The 20,917-nt window shown below is 47.8% G+C and overlaps 1 protein-coding gene across 1 annotated transcript; it reads left to right on the forward strand.

Moving 5' to 3' along the window:
* The first annotated feature begins 214 nt into the window (after positions 1 to 214).
* emilin1a (elastin microfibril interfacer 1a) lies at positions 215 to 20,559 on the forward strand. Its single transcript, XM_042345859.1, has 8 exons — positions 215 to 1,659; positions 4,611 to 4,736; positions 12,508 to 12,710; positions 13,279 to 15,369; positions 17,251 to 17,313; positions 19,339 to 19,374; positions 19,457 to 19,591; positions 19,702 to 20,559. The coding sequence occupies exons 1-8, from the start codon at positions 1,502 to 1,504 to the stop codon at positions 20,028 to 20,030; spliced, it is 3,141 nt and encodes a 1,046-aa protein (XP_042201793.1). The 5' UTR covers positions 215 to 1,501; the 3' UTR covers positions 20,031 to 20,559.
* Positions 20,560 to 20,917: the final 358 nt, after the last annotated feature.

A 20,917-nucleotide genomic window follows, 5' to 3' on the forward strand; every position in this document is an offset into this window, starting at 1 on the left:
GTAGCTACAGGAAGCAGACAAAGGAGCAGGGACTAGGAACAGACAATGTACCACTACAGAGAGAGATGGAACAATTAATATAGAACAAACAATGACATGACAATGAATGAGCAATGAACATAGGAACAGGGGTATGCCATTAAGTCCCTCAAACCTGTTCCACTAATCTGTTAGATCATGGTTGATCTGTACCTCAACTCCAATTGCCTGCCTTTGCCCCATAATGACAAGGAGCAGAGAAAAAGAGACATAGAAAAGGGGCAGCTACAGGACAATATGCAGCTATGAGAAGAAACGACAATGAGCAGAGACGGATTAGATACAATGAGTAGAGATAACAAGCAGTAGATTCACAAAGGGAAAAAAAGCAGAGATAAGGACAAGTACAGAAAAGGTGCAAAGATGATAGCAGCTGCAAGGAATAGAGACAATGTCCAGCTTCAAAACACATTTACAGGAGCTGAGAAAATGAACAGTAAAAGGCAAGGAGTAGTAAACAAGCAGGAGACATGGAGCAGTTACAAAGAGCATAGTCAACAACGGGGATATGGACAATAAGCACGGACTGGTACAAGGAACAGACAGGAATAGAGACCAGCATCAGGGACAAGAATAGGCTGGATGCAAAGAGCTGGAACAGGGAGTTGAAATGGGGGCAATGAGCATAAACAAGGAGAAGCGACAAAGAAAAGGCGTATAACAAGGGGAAGAGACATGGTCAGAGATGGATAGAGATTAGGAAAAGAGGCAGAACAGGGGTAAGAAGGGGCTAAAGGCTCGGGGCGGTGTGTGAGGAAACAAATATGAGGGGAAGGATGGGACAGAGTAAGGCATAGAGTGGGTTGGAGTCAGACAGGCGGAGGCCGGACAGGGGTTGTCTTAAATCGCGTCAGAGATGGTGGCAGCTCCTTGTAAGTACTGAAAAGCTGTCGGCCTTTTCCTGGAATTAACTGCAGTTGGCAAACGCAGATTTTTGTACATTCCGGAGCTGAAGTTAACGAGGAACAGATGTGAGCGATGTTGAGAGACCGATAGAATCACAGAGACAGAAAGTTAGAGTACTACACCATTAGAGCAGAGACCGAGGGTCAGAGCTGCAGTGCAGCCCTCACAGTGCATTCCACCACAACATCATTCAGAAGATGTTGGAGAAACGTCCAAAAGAGAGAATCCATCCCAATTCAGGAGGCAGCGCTCCCGGACCCCTGTAACACCACAAAACCCCGAGACCGAAAGGAAACCCCGAACCAGACATAAGGAGCACAGAGAGACCAAAGAGATACGTCTGCAAGATAATTCCGGACCAGGGAGAGAGACAGTCCGGGAGGCATTCTAGGACAAGAGATAGTCCGGGAGCCAATTCCGGACCAGAGGGTTGTCCCGGGAGTCTCCGAGTCAGTCCGGGGGACACGACAATACAGGAATATCCGCGGTGGATTGGGGAATTTTACAAGTATCCGCAGATTCGCTGCCTGGTCTTGGGAAGCGGGTTTTCTTCGGAATGGCCGCGATTACTGTCATAGGAATGTTATCTTTCCTTTGGCTTTCAAACTGTGTGGGAGGAGTGCGGTACAGTCTGTACTCGGGACTCGCCAGTCGGGAGCACACTCGGCTGCAGACCCAGTCCAGCACCGCCAGCAGAGCCAGCAGCCGGCACAGGTACATACACCTCTGGTATACCGTCCTTCAAAGCACTTCACAGGATTTATTGTGAAGTAAAGTAACTATTTGTAGGCGAATGCGGCAGCTAAATTGGGCACAGCAATGAAATGTACACCATTGAATTGCAGAAAGCTGCGGAAGGAGGGTGGCTTTGAAAGGTGTGTCTTAATGGGCATCTGTGGGTTATTGCTCTGTGCAAATGGGCGTTATGCTGCACTCTGTCAGCACTGCACTGTAGTGCCAGCCTAGGCTGTGAGTTCACAGTCCAGATGTGGGGCTTGAACCCACAGTAATCTGATTCAGAGGCAAGAGTGCTGCTTCAAGACTGTTGGACGTTGCAGTGTGTAAATTGGCTGCTACAATCACCTACAAAACTGTACGCTTCACAGTGAATCCTGTGAAATGTTTTAATATGTCTCAGCGAGGTAATCAGGAGCGAATTGCAAAAATTATTAGGTTATACACAGACAATTTTGTATTTTGGTCTGACACACATGGAAATCCATCACTGTGCTTAAAACTCCAATCCGGACTGAGAGTTCCACATAGTAAACCACCTACACCCAAAAATGTCCCTGTGTCTGGAATGGAATGTAGACTCTCTCTCTTGCCCTGGAGGGGATACACCTTTTTTAAAAACTGAATTCCAAAGAATATTAGATGCAGGTTGGAGAGGGCCAAAGTTTAGGGATCCCAGAGTGTGTAATTTTTTGGGGGGCAGTGTAACTGCTACTACACTACAACTATAACTTGCATTTATATAGCGCCCTTCACGCAGCTAGGGATTCAGAGTGCTTAATAGCTGTGTAGTTTGATGCCAAGCTGGAAAGGGACGAAAGGTGACCAAAGACACAGTCAAAGTAGAAAGCTTCAGGTTTGATTTGAGACGTAGTGGCTAAATAATATTAATAATCCTTGCATTTGATATAGCACTTTTCACATCTTCTAGAGTCTCAAAGTGCTTCACAGAATATACTGTAAAGTGAATTGACTGGCTAAAACCAGTGATTGCTGTAAAATGAGGAGACGAGGGACATGCAGAAGACCTGAGCCAGCTACATGAAAGTGGTGACTAGTGGAGTGTGAGCAGATCAGGGAGGTAGGGAAGTGCCAGAGCATAAAGAAATTTGAAAGTAAGAGTGCCAGAGTGAACTGTTGGATTAACCAGCTAAAACTGGACAGCTTGCCCCTGAAAGTGCTGTCTGCAAGCCTCCAGCTGCTCCTGCACCCACAACCCAGTAGGGTTTTTTGCTTTCAGGTTAACAGGAGCTGAGTGGGAAGAATTCCTATCTCCAGTCACTAGTCTGCTTTTCTGAGTTGTGCTGATGAGGCTGGCTGACTGGTCAGCCATCAGCAGTGCCCCGGAGCACTGTGGACCCGCCTGCTAAAGGAACCGGAGTGGAGACCTCCAAAAAGGATTGACTCGATTCTGACATTCTGTTGCCAAGCATGTCACTTTGGAGCCAGTTTAGCTCCAAGAAGATCCGCTTACCTCTCTCCAAGAAGCATGGTTTAGGCTGACAATCTAGTACATTGCTACGGGTGTGCAGGATTATTGAGGTATTGTCTTTTGGATGAGAAGTTATACTGTCTGCCTGCCTGATGAAGTAGGCATTAAAGATCTCTTGGCACTACTCGAAAAAGAAGGGCATTTCTTCCGATGTCCTTATGGACAATCCCCCAGATGAAATTGGTCATTCACTTCACAGTTATTTTGAGTACCATTGCTGTTTGCAAAATGGCAGGAGTGAGTTTTTCCCCATACATATTGCACAGACACTGCACTTTAGTGTATCCTGTGAAGTGTTGTGAGACATTCCCCTGGCGTAAAAGGTATTAAATGAAATGCAAGGATTATTTTGTTTGTCATTATGTAATTTTACACACCCAGTTCTTGCCATTTTATCAAGCTATTTAGTATTCTGGCCACACTTAGAAAGTAAGTACTGCAGACAGCTCTGGACACTGCAACATAAAGGGGCTTTTTAAAGGGACATAAAGAGCCTGGAGGAGAGCAACAGGCATGATTCTCAGTGTTAGAGGAATGAGCTATGAGCTGGGCCGATAGAAAAGTGCGCAAATATTTGCCCAAAATTGCGGGGAGATTTTACAGAAAATTGTTGGTTGTTGATTGGCACTATTGAGATACATTTTACTGCTAACCTACATTTTTTCACTTCATTGATAAAAAAAACCTGAGGAAATAACACATTTTGTTGCAAAAAATATTAATTGCTTCTTAAACAAAAATTGGGTGGCCCTTTTTTGGTGTGTGGGGGTGGGGGGTGGCACACACCCTCATAGAAATACATAGACATTCACACACAGACACTCAAACACACACATATAGAAGAGATACACAGACACACTCACAAACACACACATACAGAGGAGAGAGACACTCATACAGATGCTCACAAACACAGAGAGAAAGACACTCACAACAGCGAGGTTTGTGAGTGCAGCGAAACCCATCCGCTGTTTGTGCCGCACGTGCCGTGTCCGCAGCCGCAGCCGCTCCGCCCACAGTTGAGCCTAAAACTGCATTATAGTGGGTTTGTAGCAGAATAGTGCGACCGCAACAATAGCTTAGGATACACCAAGAGATAGATTTAGAGAACAAGAGGACATAGGTTTAGAGTTGTAAAGGGGGAAATTTAGGACAGATACCGGGAAGTTTTCCTTTATTCAGAGGGGATTGAACAACTAGAACAGGGCGCCGGGAAGAGTGTCTGAATTAGGGACACTCGACTCCTTTATAAAACAGTTTGATGCAGTGATAGGAAGATGATAGGGTGGAAGAATGTGATCAAATGAGCTGAAGGGCTCCAAACTAATCTTGTGATCATAACAGGCTTTATATACAAAAAACTAACGTATAAGGGGTTGAAATGATGACTGTTTATCTGTTGTGATTGATCCAGTGAATAATGTGTTTCTTTTTCTAGGAACTGGTGTGCCTATGTGGTGACCCGAACAGTTTCCTGTCTTGTGGAGGATGGCATAGCAACTTATGTGAAACCGGAGTACCAGGCGTGCAGCTGGGGCCAGACCCCGTGTGGCCGCGCTGTCACGTGAGTCTCCCTATTCCAAAAAAAGCCACTGAGGCACTATTACGCCAATAAACCTGATTATATTGTCTGAAATCCATAATTCTGTAGAGAGGTTATGGGTTAATGAAAGGAGAAATCCTGTTATAATGTGAGGGAAAGATCCTAAGATGGTGTTTCATTCAGAATATATTATATTTAAATCACCAAATGTTTCTACACAGAAACAGGTATGTGACATATGAAGTCTGTATTGGTAGATTTTGACACCTTAACCAAGGTGCAAGCAAGTCTTATCCCGCTGTCATCCTTACATTCCACACAGTAACAAAAAAGATACAAAGAATAATTGTATAATTGGGGAAAGGGTGGGCCCACACTTTTACTCTGGAGGGCACGGAGATGGCAGATGTGCTAAATGAGGTTATTGTATCTGTGTTTACAGTAAAGAGAGATGGGGAGGTGCTGGGAGGGTTTGAAGATAATGTGGAGGAACAGCTGTTATATACAGATATCAACAAGGAAGTTTCATCACAGAGTCTGAAGGAGGAATTTAAGGACCAGTGGAAGCTATGATTAAAATCTTTCATCAGGCTTTAAAATAAGGAAGCAATCCAAGGGATTGGAGAGTGACAAATGTGATACCATCATGCTCAGCATGGCTCAGCTGGTAGCACTCTTGTGAGTTCAAGCTCCATGTTTGGGACTTTGAGCTCATAGTCTCGGCACTCCAGCCCAGTGCCATAGGTGAGTACCATTTTTCTGATGAGATGTGAAATCGCGGTCCTGTTTGGGCCTCTTTAAGTAGGACATTTAAGATCCCGAGAACTGTTCGAAAAGAGAAGGGGGTTTCTTCTGATTTTCCTGATGAACAATCCCCTAGATAAAATTGGTCATTCACTTCATGGCTGTTTGTGAGTCATTATTGTGCACATATTGGCTGCTGAGTTTGCCTACAAATTCAGTGACTACATTTTTCAACAAATTCAGACGTCCTCCAGATGCGAAAGATGCAATCAAATTCAAATGCAGGAATAAAAAAAATGTAAGATATTTGAGAAGGTACATACATTTATAATCAGTCAATCAATTAAGGAAGGGAGGGCTGCCCAAGACAAGAGCAGCAAAGATGACCCCAATGTAGAAGAATGAGCTATAAGCATTAATTAGACAAACTAGGGCTCCACAGTCTTGAGAGAAAATATCTCAGAGGGGATCTTATAGATGTGTGTATATGTATGTGTGTACATATATATATATATGTGTGTGTGTGTGTGTGTACAAACAGCCCTACCCGACTTCTATCCGTGCTCGACCGTCCCACTGCCTCCCTCTGCTCCAGCCTGCGAATCCTCTGTCAGGACCACTGTGGTAGTCGCTGCTGGCTGTCCCAACAGCAGCCACTCTGACTGCCCTATCCACCATTCTTGCTGCAAGGTTCACCTACCACGGGAGCCAACCTCTCCTCCCTGATCCACATCCCTACCCTCCCTATCAGTCCCCCCTCCTCCCCCACCTCGCCCCCACTTTCCGCCACCAACTGTCTCGTCCACATCGGTCTACAAAACGTCCATTCCCTCTCCAACAAAACACACCATCCAAGACTTAATTGTCGATGAACACAATGACATCCTCGCCCTCACTGAAACCTGGATTGCTCCAGACTACACCTTCCCCCGATAGAGGCCACACCACCCGGCTACACCTTCCATCACACGACCGAATCGCTATGGTGGCAGGGTGGCCGTCACCTCCCGATCCCCACTCGGCCTATCCCCTTACTCCTCTGGAACCTTCCCCTCCTTTGAGCACCTTACCCTTTATCACCCCTCCAACCTTACCCTCAAAATTCTCCTTATCTACCACCACCCTCCCCCCCCCCCACAAGCCCTCCCCCACCTTCATCTCCGACATCTCCATCCTCCTATCTTTCCTCTCCCTCTGCTCTGCACGCCTCCTCATCCTTGGTGATTTCACCATTCACTTCACCCCCTCCTGCTCTACCTCTGCTGACGTTTCCTCCCTTATCTCCTCCCTCAATCTCGCCCTCCACATCCACTCCGCCACTCATGTCCGCGGTTACCCCCTCGACTGGTGATCACTCGGGGCCTCACCGTCTGGGACCTCACCATCATCGACAAAGCGATCTCGGACCATCACTTCATCTCCCTCAACTCCTCAATTCCTCTCCCCACCACCACCCAACCCACTTCCATCTCATACCGCCGCTGGAAAAAAATCTCCCTCCCCCCATCACTCTCAGCTGCCTTGGAGTCAGCTGAACTCCTTCAGCTCTGGGCGTCCTCCCGCAATGACCAATCCTACCGCTCCGCCCTCGCCTCCGCTAAATCATCATTCTATTCCAAGACAATCTTGGAGGCTAAGGACAAACCCAGGCTCCTCTTCTCCATCACGAACTGGCTCCTCCACCCACCCTCTCATGCATCATCCATTGTCACCTCAAATGCCAACTGCAAAGCGATGCTGGACTTCCTCAAATCCAAAGTCGAGGGAATCCACTCATCTACTGCCACTGCATCTGCTACCTGCTCCCCATCTTCTCCTCCCACCCCGACCCCTACCCACCTCTCCCTCCACACCTTTGAACCTGTCACCCCCTCCTCTCTCATCACCACCATAACCTGTATGATACCTATCACCTGCTCCCTGGATGCCATTCCTACCCACTCCTTACCTCCCAGCTCCACCTCCTTGCCCTTTACTCACTGACATCGTTAACCTCTCCCTGGCCTCTGATACTGTTCCCACCCCTTTACAAAAACGCTGTCATCACTCGTATTCCTTAAAAAATCCTCCCTGGACCCTTCTCTACTCTCTAACTACCGCCCCATCTCCAACCTCCCCTTCCTCTCCAGGGTCCTGGAACGAGTTGTTGCTTCTCAGCTTCGCTCCTTCCTCTCCCGCCACTCCCTTCTCGAACGCCTCCAATTGGGTTTCCGTAACGCCCACAGCACAGAAACAGCCCTGGTCAAAGTGACAAATGACATTCTGTCCATCTGCGACCAGGGCTCCCTCTGCCTCCTCGTCTTCCTTGACCTCTCTGCTGCTTTCGACACCGTCGACCACTCTATCCTCATCCACCGCCTCTCCTCTCACCTCAACCTCCACGTAACTGTCTTTGATTGGCTCAGATCATACCTCTGACACCGACTGCACTTCATCTCCACAAACGGCTTCTCCTCCAGCCCCTGGACTGTCTCATGCGATGTTCCAACTCCACCCCTCCGCCTCCACCCGTGACTCCAGGACCCACTGCTATGCTGACAGGATGTCTGTCAGACATCAAGTCCTGGATGAGAGCGAACTTTCCTCAGTTGAACGTCATCAAGACCGAGGCTCTCCTGATTGGCTCCCCTCAGCGCCTCCACACCTCAGGCGCTGACAGCCTCCCCTCATCCCTGGGGCTCACTCCCCCTCACTGAGCCGGTCCGGGACCTTGGGGTCTTGATTGACCCTCAACTATCCTTTCTACCCCACATCTGCGCCATGACCGGCTCTGCCCTCCCCCACCTCAGCAATATTACCCGCTCCGACATCGTCTCACACCGCAGCCCCGAGACCCTCACACACACCTTCATTACATCGAGGCTCGACTCTGCAAACTAACTGTTTGTCGGCCTCACCAACTCCTCCCTCCACTGACTGCAGATCATCCAGAACTCTGCAGCTCCCGCACGAGGCTCCGCGACCTTATCCCCCCCATCCTCGCCCGACTCCACCGGCTTCCCATCACACAGAGGATACAGTTCAAGATCCTGGTCCTCACCTTCAAAGCCCTCCATGGTCTTGCTCTCCCCGAGCTCTGCGACCTCCTAACCCCCTACGATCCTGCCTACTCCCTCGCTCGGTGGGCTCCGGCCTGCCTCACGGCCCCGCCTCGCTCGCCCCACTATTGGCAGGCGGGCCTTGCGCCACTCTGTCCCCACCCTCCTTCCCACAGTCCCTCCGCCTCACCCCCTCCCTTGCGATCTTTAAGACCCTCCTCTTCGACCGTACTTTCGATCTCCCTGCTTCCCCACCTGCCCTCGCCACTCCGTCATCACGACCCCTAGCGCAGGTCCGTAACTCTGACGTCCTCCCAACGTGAAAGGCACTTTACAAATGTAATTTTGTTGTTGTATGTAATATATTAAATGTGATCGAAAGTGTAAACCGCCAAAATACTTTAGGATGCACTGAGGGTTCCAACTTTATGAATGTCAATCACCTGGATATAGGAATGGTGTGAGATACCATTTATAATAACAATAATCTTTGCATTTGATTTCACCATTGCCTTATCACACCTCAAAGCGCTTCACAGAATATTCTGTAAAGTGAATTGACTGTATATTTTATGGCCAAAACGCGGCAGCCAATTCCACACAGCAGTATCCTACAAAGAGTTGTGAATTGAGTGACCAAATTATTATTTATTTGAAGGAATCATTAGCCCCAGAAAGCCCATCGGTTAACAGGTAAACAGAGGCGTGTCTGTCGATTAAGGAAAATTGCCTAAGGTTTCGCCCTGCCCAGTAATCAAATCCAGGTCTTCTCACTTATGAGGCGAGTACTCTAACCAGTACGCTGTGGGACTCCACAACTAGCACCATTAGATAGGGTGCTACTGTGCAATTGCCAGTGGATGCACAGTTCAAGCTTTCCAAGAAGATACCCCTCGTGCTACTTAAATGCAAGTTGTTGTTGTTTGAGCTTTGCAATGTTGAGGATATTTTGGGGTGGAGTACTTACAGATAGAATAATTGAATATTATTGCATTTTATGTAACAACGTTTCATGTTAGGAGGACGTCTCATAGCACTTCACAAAATATTACTGTAAAGTGTAGTTACTGTGTAATTGGTGGTAAATATAGCAGCTCATTTGAGCAATATCTCACAAATGAGTTGAAGTTAATGAGTGATTTTATTTGGGAGAATTTTGGCAAGGACACTCAGATCTCAGATCTCTCGCTTGCAAAGCGAGTGCCCTAACCACTGAGCTACAGGACTCCGTAAAACTGTAAAAAGACACCAGGAGAAACTCCTTTTTATTTTCAAATGGAGCCTCAAGTTTTGCTTCTGTTATGAAAAACAAGCCTGCAAGGCATTCAACTACAGCTGATTTCACTTAGAGAACACATTCTTGTTCCTTACAGATGAGGGCTGCTGCTGTGGCCCTGTAAAGTTGTCACATTTCTGAGGTCACAAACCCTGTCATTATTCTTTTTGTATTTTAATAGGATGAGGTGTGGTATTGGGGGCTCTCACAGCATTAGTAATTATGTTTCCATCTTCCCAATACCTCACACAACTCCAGCTGGTGCACAAAGTCTGCGGACTTCTCTCACCACGGAATGTGTATGGGCTTCTTCACTACTAATTATAATGCATCACAGAAGCTCCCACATTAGAACACAGCAAATGTGTGTCAGCCTGGCTCAATTGGTAGTGGAACTTGGTATGGGTGACATAGTCACTACAGTTTACAGTATATCCTGTGAAGCACTTTGAAAAGTCCTCCTGCCAGGTAATTTCCATGTATAGGCATACATATTGTGGAAATCTCAGTCTGGCTTGGACACTCTGAAGCATGATGATGGATTTCCGCTAACCCAAAAATGTTCCTCTAAAGCTCTGTCTGTTGACAGATTGTTTCCTGTTGTCCCTCAAGTTCAAGAGTTTCAGCTTGATTGAATGTAGCTCCAGCACTTCTGCAAGATGCTTCCTCTGTACAGTCAAACGGTCCAGGAACTCCCCCATCCAGCAAAATTCCCACAACTCAGGGCCATGTTTCCTGTTATTTTAACGTGTTTAAACTTTATCAGATATACTTTATAATAACAATCCCTGCATGTGATACAGAGCCTTATCATATTGGCGAGATGCCTCAAAGTGCTTCACAGAATTTATTGTAAAGCGTTGTGACTGTATTTCTGGATGAAAACAGCAGCTGATTTGCACACAGTGATGCTCAGCCAAGAAGTGATTGAGCGATTTTATCTGGGCGTTTATTAGCCAGGACCCTGGGAGAGTCTCCCTTTTCTTTCTTTCTTTCTTTCTTTCTTTCTTTCTTTCTTTCTTTCTTTCTTTCTTTCTTTCTTTCTTTCTTTCTTTCTTTCTTTCTTTCTTTCTTTCTTTCTTTCTTTCTTTCTTTCTTTCTTTCTTTCTTTCTTTCTTTCTTTCTTTCTTTCTTTCTTTCTTTCTTTCTTTCTTTCTTTCTTTCTTTCTTTCTTCTTTCTTTCTTTCTTTCTTTCTTTCTTTCTTTCTTTCTTTCTTTCTTTCTTTCTTCTTTCTTTCTTTCTTTCTTTCTTTCTTTCTTTCTTTCTTTCTTTCTTTCTTTCTTTCTTTCTTTCTTTCTTTCTTTCTTTCTTTCTTTCTTTCTTTCTTTCTTTCTTTCTTTCTTTCTTTCTTTCGCTCTCCCACTAAAGCTCTATATTCTAATCTAATTCCCCAAGTCATTCCCCATCATGTCTGTGCTGGTGCTCACTCCCCTACAAGAGCAATTCGCCCACAAAATATGCAGTCAATTCACTTTACAGTATATTCTGCAAATCGCCTTGAGACGTCTCAAAGACGTGATAAGGCGCTATATCAAATGCAAGGATTATTATTGTTATTATTCAGGCTGCTCCTGCACACAGATCTATTTGCTGTGGCAAAGGTGGCTGCTCAGCCCAGTGAAGGGGAACCTCATTAACTCATTACAATGACTTTTTACAGTTTAAATTTTCAAATTAAGATCAAATTATAGAATGAATTCATAGAAAGTACAGTTCAGAAACAAACCATTTAGCGCATCCAGATCTTGTACTCCACACGAGTATAAGTATATTCGTAGAGTCCTGTAGCTCAGTGGTTAGAGCACTCGCTTTGCAAGTGAAAGACCTGAGTTCAATTCCAGGCAGAGGGCGAAACCTCGGGCAAGTTTCCTTACTCCACACAGAGCCTAATAATAATCCTCCAAAACCCAAAACAATAATAAATTGGTCATTTTCAATCTATGACTGTTTGTGGGACATTGCTGTGCGCAATTGGCTGCCGCGTTCGCCCACAAATATACAGTCAATTCATTTTACAGTGTGTTCTGTGAAGCGCTTTGGGACGTCCTCCCGACGTGAAAAGCGCTATATCAAATGCAAGGATTATTATTATTATATATATATATATTCTTATGTATCCCATCTTGGCGCTTGGGCGGGGTGTTCCACATCCCAATAACTGTGTGAAAATATTTCTTCTAGATTCTCCTTTTTCTTCTTCTGACCTCCAGTGACTAAGTCTCGTACCAGTGGGACTGGGTTACGGTTTAGATTGGAATAAAGTCTGAATCTAAACCCAGTGAATGTTTATAACAACAACTTTCACTGTATATACAGTGCCCTTCACAGGGACAGGGTTGGACACTGAGCAAAGGAGAAGGGGAGAAGGTTGTGGTCATAGGTGCATTCAAAGAGGTGTGATTCAAGGCTGAGCTTAAAATCAGAAAGATGGGGGGGAGATGGAGTGGTAAAGGGAGAGCGTTCCAGAGGTTAGAAGCAAAGGTTGGAACTGAAGGCTCCATCGCCGATTGTGGCACAGAGTGAAAGGGTGGGTGGAGTGGAGGAGGTGAGAGGAGTTTGGAGAGTTAAGGAGGTACCATGGGGCAGTGGGTGGATTTGTAGGTGAGGGTGAGGAGCTGCAATTAATCTGCTGGAGGGCAGTAGTTTATGCGATAGCTGTGAAAGATCTTTGGATCCTTGGATACATTTTCTCATCCTTGGATAAATTTTGAATCTTTTATTGCCTTTTTTCAGGTATCGTTCTTTCATTAAGCCGCGATACAAGGTGACCTACAAAATGGTGACTGAAATGGAATGGAGGTGCTGCCATGGGTATTCAGGAGACAATTGTAAAATTGGACCAACAGGACAAACTCAGACAACAACTCTCAGATCTTGGCCAATGCGACCTGACCCTCATCCTGGAGGAAGACATCCAGATGGCATGGGTACAGAAGGTACACATCTCTAAGGCATAGGTGTGCGGAGGCCCCTATCTCAATGTCTCTCTGTTCAGGTGGACATTAAAGGTCCCATGGAGCTATTCAGAAAGAGAAGGGAATTTTTCACAGTGTTCTGGACAATCTCTCGGATAAAAAATTAAATTAAGGGCTTCATGGCTTTTTGTGGGACACTGCTGCAAGTAAAATGGCTACTGCATTTGCCTACAAAATAAATCACGAACAAATCAGCCTCCAGCCATGAAGTGAATGAATGATTGTATCTGGGGATTGTCAGCCAGGCAATATGAGCAACTCGCTTATCTTTCTCTCAAGTCATGTGTGTCGGCTTTGCTCAGTTGTCCCACTCTGGCCTCAAGCTCCACACTTGAGCTCAGGCTAGGTTGATATTCCAGTGCAGTGTTGTGGGGAGCACTGCCTTGCAAACATTAAACCTCACTCCTGTCTGTGCCTGTTCAGGCTACATCAAATGCAAGGACTATTTTTATTTAATTATCACACTCTTCTGTCAAAATGAAGTCAAATGCTCACTCAGTCATGCTTTTCATTGCTTTTTTTGCAACAGATCCTGACAAATCCCGTCAGATGGAGGAAAAGTTCCAGAGTCTGACTGAGGAGATCCGCAAATTGCAGTTCATCATCCACGGGATGAATGGAAATTTACAGGAGGAGGTGCGGAAAGCCGTGGCCACAGCACTGAACGGGCACCAGCCTGCCGATGCTCCCACACAGATGAAGGAAACCATTAGCGAAATTCAACAGAAGCTGGACCAGATAGACAACCGGGTCAGGGAGCACAACGAGGAGCTGGATCTTCTGAATGGCTTTAGACAAGGAGAACCTGGCTTGGGAGGTGGCTCTGTGAAGGATAAGGACAGGCATTTCCACAACTTGTGCTTGTCCTGTCGCTCTGAGTTCGAAGCTATCCGTAGGCAGCAAGCCAAGGACAGACACAGGATCCAAGAACTGTCACAAAGGTTGAATGGTACTGAGCAGCGCCATGGTCACCTGCTAGAACACATGGGTGAGAGTGGCAACCACTGCTGCTCCCCAATAGAGAGCATGAGAGAGAATATAGCCGACGTGGAGAAAAAGCTAGTGACCATGTCTGAGGATGTCGTACGTTTGAATGGAAGGTTAGACAAACAGCTGGCTAGCACCTCGATGACCAACTCACCACCTGGATGGATCAACGAGCGGTTTGAAGAAATGGCAGAACGACTGAAGGATACTCAGGACTACTCTCTGTCTGCCCACAACCGTGTGCAAGAACATTGCCAAGCAGGGCTGAATGATCTGAGGCATGAATTTGGGGAGAGAATTCACAGGAACGAAGAACGACTCACTACTGTTATCTCTACACTTGGGAATGCCACTGTCGGGATAGGCCAAGAGGTGGAGAATTGGAAGAGGACAGCGGAGCGCAATCGGGAAGCCCTGCGTAACCTGACATCCATTATGCACGAGGTTGATTCCAAGCTCCAGGTCACTGTCGAGAGTTGTGCCGATATCTGTGTTCCCCCTCCCTTTACTGCTGCACCCCATCATCTGGACATCTCTCCCATGGTGAAAAGCCTCCAGAGGAAAGTGACAGAAAACGAGGATGGCATTCAGGTGGTCAACCACAAAATTGATGGCCTGACAGAGGATATGAGTTCATCCAGGGAGCAACTGGCAAAGCTGCAGCAGGAGATTGAGAAGCTCAGGCTAGAAGTACAAGCCAATGAGAGGAGCCTGAACAAAATAACCTCAGACCTTAGGGACCTCAGCAGCAAAGTGCAGAGCTCCAAAGATGATGGCTTGGCCACATGTAACTCCATCCACGAGGAGCTGCTCATGGCAAGGAATGAGACCGAATGGCGGTTTGTCACACTGATGACCGAGGTGACTGAAGCGAGGGAGCGAGCCGGCGAGGTGTGGGAGCGATGCCAAGCACCGTGCTCGGAAATCCAGCTGGAATTGGATAGGTTGAAAGAAGATGTCAGAAAATGTGAGGAGCAGCATAGGGATGTCCTGCAGAAAAGCCAAAGCTTCAACAATACTCTGAAGAGACTCGGGATGTTTGGTGGCACTTTGCCTATGGACCTGGGCTCCATGCAGGGAGAGCTCAAAGATGTCCAACTGACCTTCAACTCTTTCGAGAGCACTTTAAAGGTTTTTCAAGACTCCGTTGACCGTCATAACCACAATGTGGACCTGCTGAATGCAACATTCTCAGAAACGACTGGCAACATAAGCGCAAAGTTGAACTCAATCCAGAGCATAGTGGTGGCCCACCTGGGGCAGAGTGAGGAGAGGATGACAGGCCTTCAGAATGAGATTGACCAGCTCAGCCACCACCAGGTACAGGGGGCTGGCTGCCAGGCCTCCACTAATAGACTTCAAGAGCGTCTCACGAAGCTAGAGAAGGTGTGTGACAAACTGGATTCTGTATCCCAGAATGTGGAGAGGATCAGAGCTGGCCTGAATAACCACATCTCCAGTCTATGGAGCTGCCACCAGGAGCTCAACAAGACGCTGCTGGTACACAGCATGGTCATCGAGAGTGTGGAGAGAAGTGGGTTAGACAGCATGAATCATCGCATCAGTCACCTCAACAGCTCTGTAGCACAGCTGAACATGGAGGTGTACAATTTCACCCGGCAGCCGTTCCTTGGTGTGTAACCTCTTAACAACAACAAAATTATATTTGTATATTTCACGTCGGGAGGATGTTGCAAGGCGCTCGACAGTCAGAGTTTTGGACCTGAGCTGGGGGTCAGGATTGGGGAGGGTGGAGGGCAGCAGGGGAAGCAGGATGGTCGAAAGCATGGTCAATGAGGAGAGTCTGAGATGGGTCTTGAAGGAGGCAAGGGAGGGGGTGAGCGTAAGGACTATGGGATGGAGTTCCAGAGGGTAGGGGCAGAGTGGCAGAAGGCCTGCCCACCAATGGTGGGACGGGCGAAGTCAGGGACGTGAAGCGGAGTGAGTTGGCAGGGTGGTGGGGGATTAGGAGATCACAGAGGTAGGGGAAAACAAAGCCATGGAGGACTTTGAAGGTGAGGACTATGATCTTGAACCGTATCCTCTTGGTGGGAAGCCAGTGGAGTTGGGCAAATATGGGAGTGATAGGGTCACGGAACCTGGTGCGGGAGAGATCAAGGTTGCAGAACTCTGGATGATCTGCAGCCTATGGGAGGCTGACAAGCAAGGAGTTTGTATAGTCAAGCCTCGAGGGTTTGGATGCATTCCATGGATGGTGATGCTTTGAGTCCAAGGTGTGGAGGCGCTGATGTTGAGCCAATTAAGAGAGCCTTGGTCTTGTTGATGTTCAATTGAAGAAAGTTCGCTCTCATCCAGTACTTGATGTCTGACAGACATTCTGTCAGGACAGCAGTGGTCCTGGAGTTAAGGGTGGAGTCAGAGAGGTAGAGTTAGGTGTCATCCGCATAGATGTGGAAGTTGACGCCATGACTGCAGATGATGTCACCAAGAGGGAGCATATAGATGTTGAAGAGGAGGGGACCAAGGACAGAGCCCTGAGGAACGCATCATGAGATGGTGCGGGGGCTAGAGGAGAAGCTGTTTGTGGAGATGAAGTGGAGGCGGTGAAAGAGGTACGACCTAACCATTCAACGACAGAACCATTTGATCGTGCTGTGTACCAGCAGTGTCTTGTTGAGCTCCTCGTGGCAGCTCCATAGACTGGAAATGGGTTTATTCATGCTGGCATTGAGGTTGAGGTAAGAGAGGCGGTGGATGAGGACAGAGTGACAGAGGGAGGGTTTTTAAGGATAGGAGTGATGACAGACGTTTTTAAAGGGATGGGAAGGTCCCAGCAGATAGGGAGAGGTTTATGATGTCTATGAGTAGAGGGGCAATGAGGTGGAGCTGGAGGTAAGCAGAGGGGTAGGGATTGGGTCGAGGGTGCAGGTGGTCAATTTCATGCAGGTATTATTGGTGATGAGAGAGGAGACAGGTTCAAAGGTGTGGGTTGGGGCCTAGGTGAGAGGGGAAGATGGGGAGAAGTTAGTACACGGAAGGGCAGAGGCAGCTGAGCGGATCCCCTCAACTTTAGATTCGAGGAAGTCCAGCATTGCATCGCAGTTGGCTTTGGAGGTGAGGATGAGCGAGGTGTGAGAGTGTGGGTGAATGAGCCGGTTGGTGATGGAGAAGAGGAGCCTGGGGTTGTCCTTGGCCTCCAAGATTGTCTTGGAGTAGAACAACGATTTAGCAGAAGCAAGAGTGGAGTGGTAAGATTTGATAAGGTCCAGCCAGATCTGCCGATGGATCATTAAGTTCACAATGGAATTGGAGGCATATTTAACTAAGTCTGTTTAAACACTACCCATCCACATCAGCCAGGATATACCAGAGTAAAGTTCCATAAACATCGTCTTGTCCAGCACTGCTAGCAGTGAGAACATGAGTTATAAACTCAGAAACACTGCACTGGCTGAGCTCAGGAACACTTGGGTGGGAAGGGGACAGGGAAATACCACATAAGACAAGATTGTATTTGAGTTCCACATAAATATCTATGTCTTGTATAATTTAGGAAATGAAGGGCCCCCCGGGCTCCCGGGGCCACAAGGACCAGCCGGACCGCCAGGGCTACCAGGTACAGGAAATTCCTTGTTATCTCTTAGCCCGCGACCCCAGCATGTTACTGCAGACACTCACACACATTCAGCACATGTTCTCAGGTGTAGAGCACAGATATCTATATCCCCCCACTCTCTATCCCCCACTCAATTTCTCTCCCAATCAGCCCCATGGGTCACTATCTGCACAGCAGTTACTAAGGACACAAAGGACTGTAAGAGACCTTCTTGCCTTCCTGACAGACTGGAGTAACAGCCAGTATTATTTACGCTTTCTGCATTGTGTGATCCCAACCACTAGCTTCTGCCACTGCCCTGGGAGGACGTTCACCAGGGAGGGAGGGAGCAGAAGTTGGAATGCTGGAAATGGTCGTGGGCTGCCAGCGGGCCTGTTAGACCACACTGGTGTAGACAATGTAAACGAACCTGAAATACGTGCCATAGCCTGCTCTACCTTCCCCCACCTCCGCAACATTGCCCGTCTCTGCTATTGCCTCTTCTCTCAGTCCGTTGAGACTATCATCCACTCATTCATTACATATCAGCTTGACTACCCTAACTCCCTGTTTGTCGGCCTTCCCAACTCTTCCCTCCACAAGCTGTAGATCATTCAGAACTCTGCAGCTCGTATCCTCTCCAACACCAGGATCTGTGACCCTATCATCCCCACCCTCGCCAGGTTCCAATTGCCTGGTTTGGGGGGGGGGGGGGGGGGGTGCAGACGGTTCAAGATCCTCATCCTCTCCTTTAAGGCCTCCCCACTCCCTACCTCTGTGACCTGCTGTCTCCACATCAACCGTACGCTCCCTCTGCTCAGAGGATCTGGTCTGCTCCAAGGGCCCGCTTGGCCCATCCCAAAATCGGTGGTCTCTGCCCCCATCCTTTGGAACTATTCCAGTCCTTTCGCCTTGCTCCTTCCCTCGCCTCCTTTAAGGCACATCTCAAGAGCCTCCTCAACTGCACCTTCGGTCACCCTCCTATCAACAACGACTTGTATTTATATTGGGCCTCCACGCCAGGCAACGTCCCAGAGCGCTTAGCTCTATCCCCACCCTCCAGATCCCAACCCGCTGCCAGGTCCAAGTCCTTGATTGTCCGGCGCTTCGGGACATCCGACTGATGTGAAACAAATGTAACAAATGTTGTTGTTTCATGAATGTTTTGTCAGCCGGAGCTCAGCCAGGGGTCAGTCTGGGCTCAGCCAGGGGTCAGTCTGGGCTCAGCCAGGGGTCAGTCTGGGCTCAGCCAGGGGTCAGTCTGGGCTCAGCCAGGGGTCAGTCTGGGCTCAGCCAGGGGTCAGTCTGGGCTCAGCCAGGGGTCAGTCTGGGCTCAGCCAGGGGTCAGTCTGGGCTCAGCCAGGGGTCAGTCTGGGCTCAGCCAGGGGTCAGTCTGGGCTCAGCCAGGGGTCAGTCTGGGCTCAGCCAGGGGTCAGTCTGGGCTCAGCCAGGGGTCAGTCTGGGCTCAGCCAGGGGTCAGTCTGGGCTCAGCCAGGGGTCAGTCTGGGCTCAGCCGGGGCTCAGCCAGGGCTCAGTCTGGGCTCAGCCAGGGGTCAGTCTGGGCTCAGCCAGGGGTCAGTCTGGGCTCAGCCAGGGGTCAGTCTGGGCTCAGCCAGGGGTCAGTCTGGGCTCAGCCGGGGGTCAGTCTGGGCTCAGCCGGGGCTCAGCCAGGGGTCAGTTGCTTGCTCTTGCCTCAAAATCATAAGGTTGTGGGTTGAAGCTGAGGGTAGAGCTTCAATGTCGATGCTGGTCTTTGGATGAGACATTAAACTGAGGTACAATCTGTGTGTTCAGGTGAATATTAAAATCTTGCGGCACTGCTTGAAAAGAGAAGGGAGTTTCTCCCGGTTAAAATTATTTAATCACTTCATTGCTGTTTGCCAGGTATTGCTGTGTGTAAATTGGCTGCTGCGTTTAGCTGCAAAATAGTCACTACACTAATTATTCCTGTGAAGCACTTGAGACATCATCCTAACTGATTAGATGCTGCATCAAATGCAAGTTATAATTATATTATTGATTGTTATTTATACTGTTTATCTCCAGGTGCAAAGGGATTGCCCGGAAAGCACGGAGAGACAGGTTAGTAGTGTGATGCTGCTGGTTATCGTGTGCGTGGCTGGCCATGTGCTCACATGCTCACGTCCTGTTGCTGTGTCCTCAGGACCTGCAGGTGCAGCTGCTGAGGTTCAACGCCTCTCATTCTCTGCGGCGCTCACCGTTTCTCAGGTAGAGCCAGGAACTGTCCTCTTCAACAACGTGCTGGTGAATGACGGAGAGCATTATGACGCCACAACAGGTGTGTCACAAACATGTGAAGTCAATATCATGAATACACACTCTGCATCATGCAGGTACATATGTGTCCCAGTGCAGAGTAACAGTGTGCCTATGTTTTTCCACAATCAGGAATATTCACAGTCCCCGTCGATGGACGATACTTTCTCAGCGCAGTTCTCACTGGACACAGAACACAGAAGATCGAAGCCGTCTTGTCAAAGTCCAATGTGGGCGTGGCTAGGGTGGATTCTGGTGGTTACCAGCCAGAAGGACTGGAGAACAAACCTGTGGTGGAGACTCAACCCGTGACAGGTTCACTTGCTGTCTTCAATATCATCCTATCTCTGAGGCAAGGTGAGACAGTGTGTATCGACCTGGTGACAGGACAGTTAGCACACTCTGAGGAGCCACTTACTGTGTTTAATGGAGTTTTGCTGTATGACTCACCAACCGTGTAATTGACAGCCAGCAACTCAGCCTTGTGTAGCTCTCTTCCTGTGCTCTGAAGTAGTATAAGGATCGTAATACATTGTCCCTTTTATTTCTTTTAACACACACACACAAGAATTAGAGTGAGACATACAGTAACCGAACAAGACAGATGGATGGAGAGCAAGCAAATGACAGACAGACGGTGAGGAAACCATATAGTAGTCAAGAGACAAACCACAGAGCCCTCACACACACCTTGTACACTCAACCCCTCCCCCACACCCACCCAAGTAACCACAGGACCAGCCTACATCTTGTTGGGAACCAGAGCAAAGCCGTGAATTGCTGAGTTGTTGATGTAGTTGAGTTTTTGGAGTTACCCCTCCCTTCCTCGCCCCATCTTGTTCCAAGCGTCACTGCCTCAAATTCGCCTTTTCAACACTGAAGCTTTTTAAACTCTAGGAGTGTGTCTTCACCTGTGTTCCAGTACCACTGTCTGTACTTTGTTGCATACCCCGTCACACTTATACTAATAACAGTCTCTTCACTCACTGACTACTTTTGTTCTTATTTCAAAACTCTCACTGGAAGATTTGTTCAAGGTTAAAGGTCAAGTGTTACATTGTTGTCCATCAAAAAAATTGTTTGAGGCCTATAATTCGTTAATGGCTGAATTCCTGCCTGACTCGCTCACACTCTTGCTTCAAAGTCAGAAGGGCGTAGGTTTAAACTCCATTTCACGGACTTTGAGCTCACAGTCCGACTGACGCTTCATGTATCACTGGGGCAGTGGGGGGAAAGCACTGCATTGTCAGAGAAGACATTAACTCAAGGTCCCTGCCTGTGCCCTGTTCAAGAAGTTAAAGCTACCATGATACTGCTTGAAAAGAGAAAGGAGTTTCTCCCAATTTCC

Source organism: Callorhinchus milii, unplaced genomic scaffold, assembly GCF_018977255.1.
Source record: "Callorhinchus milii isolate IMCB2004 unplaced genomic scaffold, IMCB_Cmil_1.0 Scaffold124, whole genome shotgun sequence".
Taxonomy (NCBI): domain Eukaryota; kingdom Metazoa; phylum Chordata; class Chondrichthyes; order Chimaeriformes; family Callorhinchidae; genus Callorhinchus; species Callorhinchus milii.

Excerpts from the sequence above, each read along its gene's own strand:
- emilin1a (XM_042345859.1), top strand. The coding sequence starts at position 1,502 with ATGGCCGCGATTACTGTCATAGGAATGTTATCTTTCCTTTGGCTTTCA. Across the intron at positions 1,660-4,610 it reads AGAGCCAGCAGCCGGCACAG|GAACTGGTGTGCCTATGTGG; the intron begins GTACATACACCT and ends TTCTTTTTCTAG. Across the intron at positions 19,592-19,701 it reads GCATTATGACGCCACAACAG|GAATATTCACAGTCCCCGTC; the intron begins GTGTGTCACAAA and ends TTCCACAATCAG.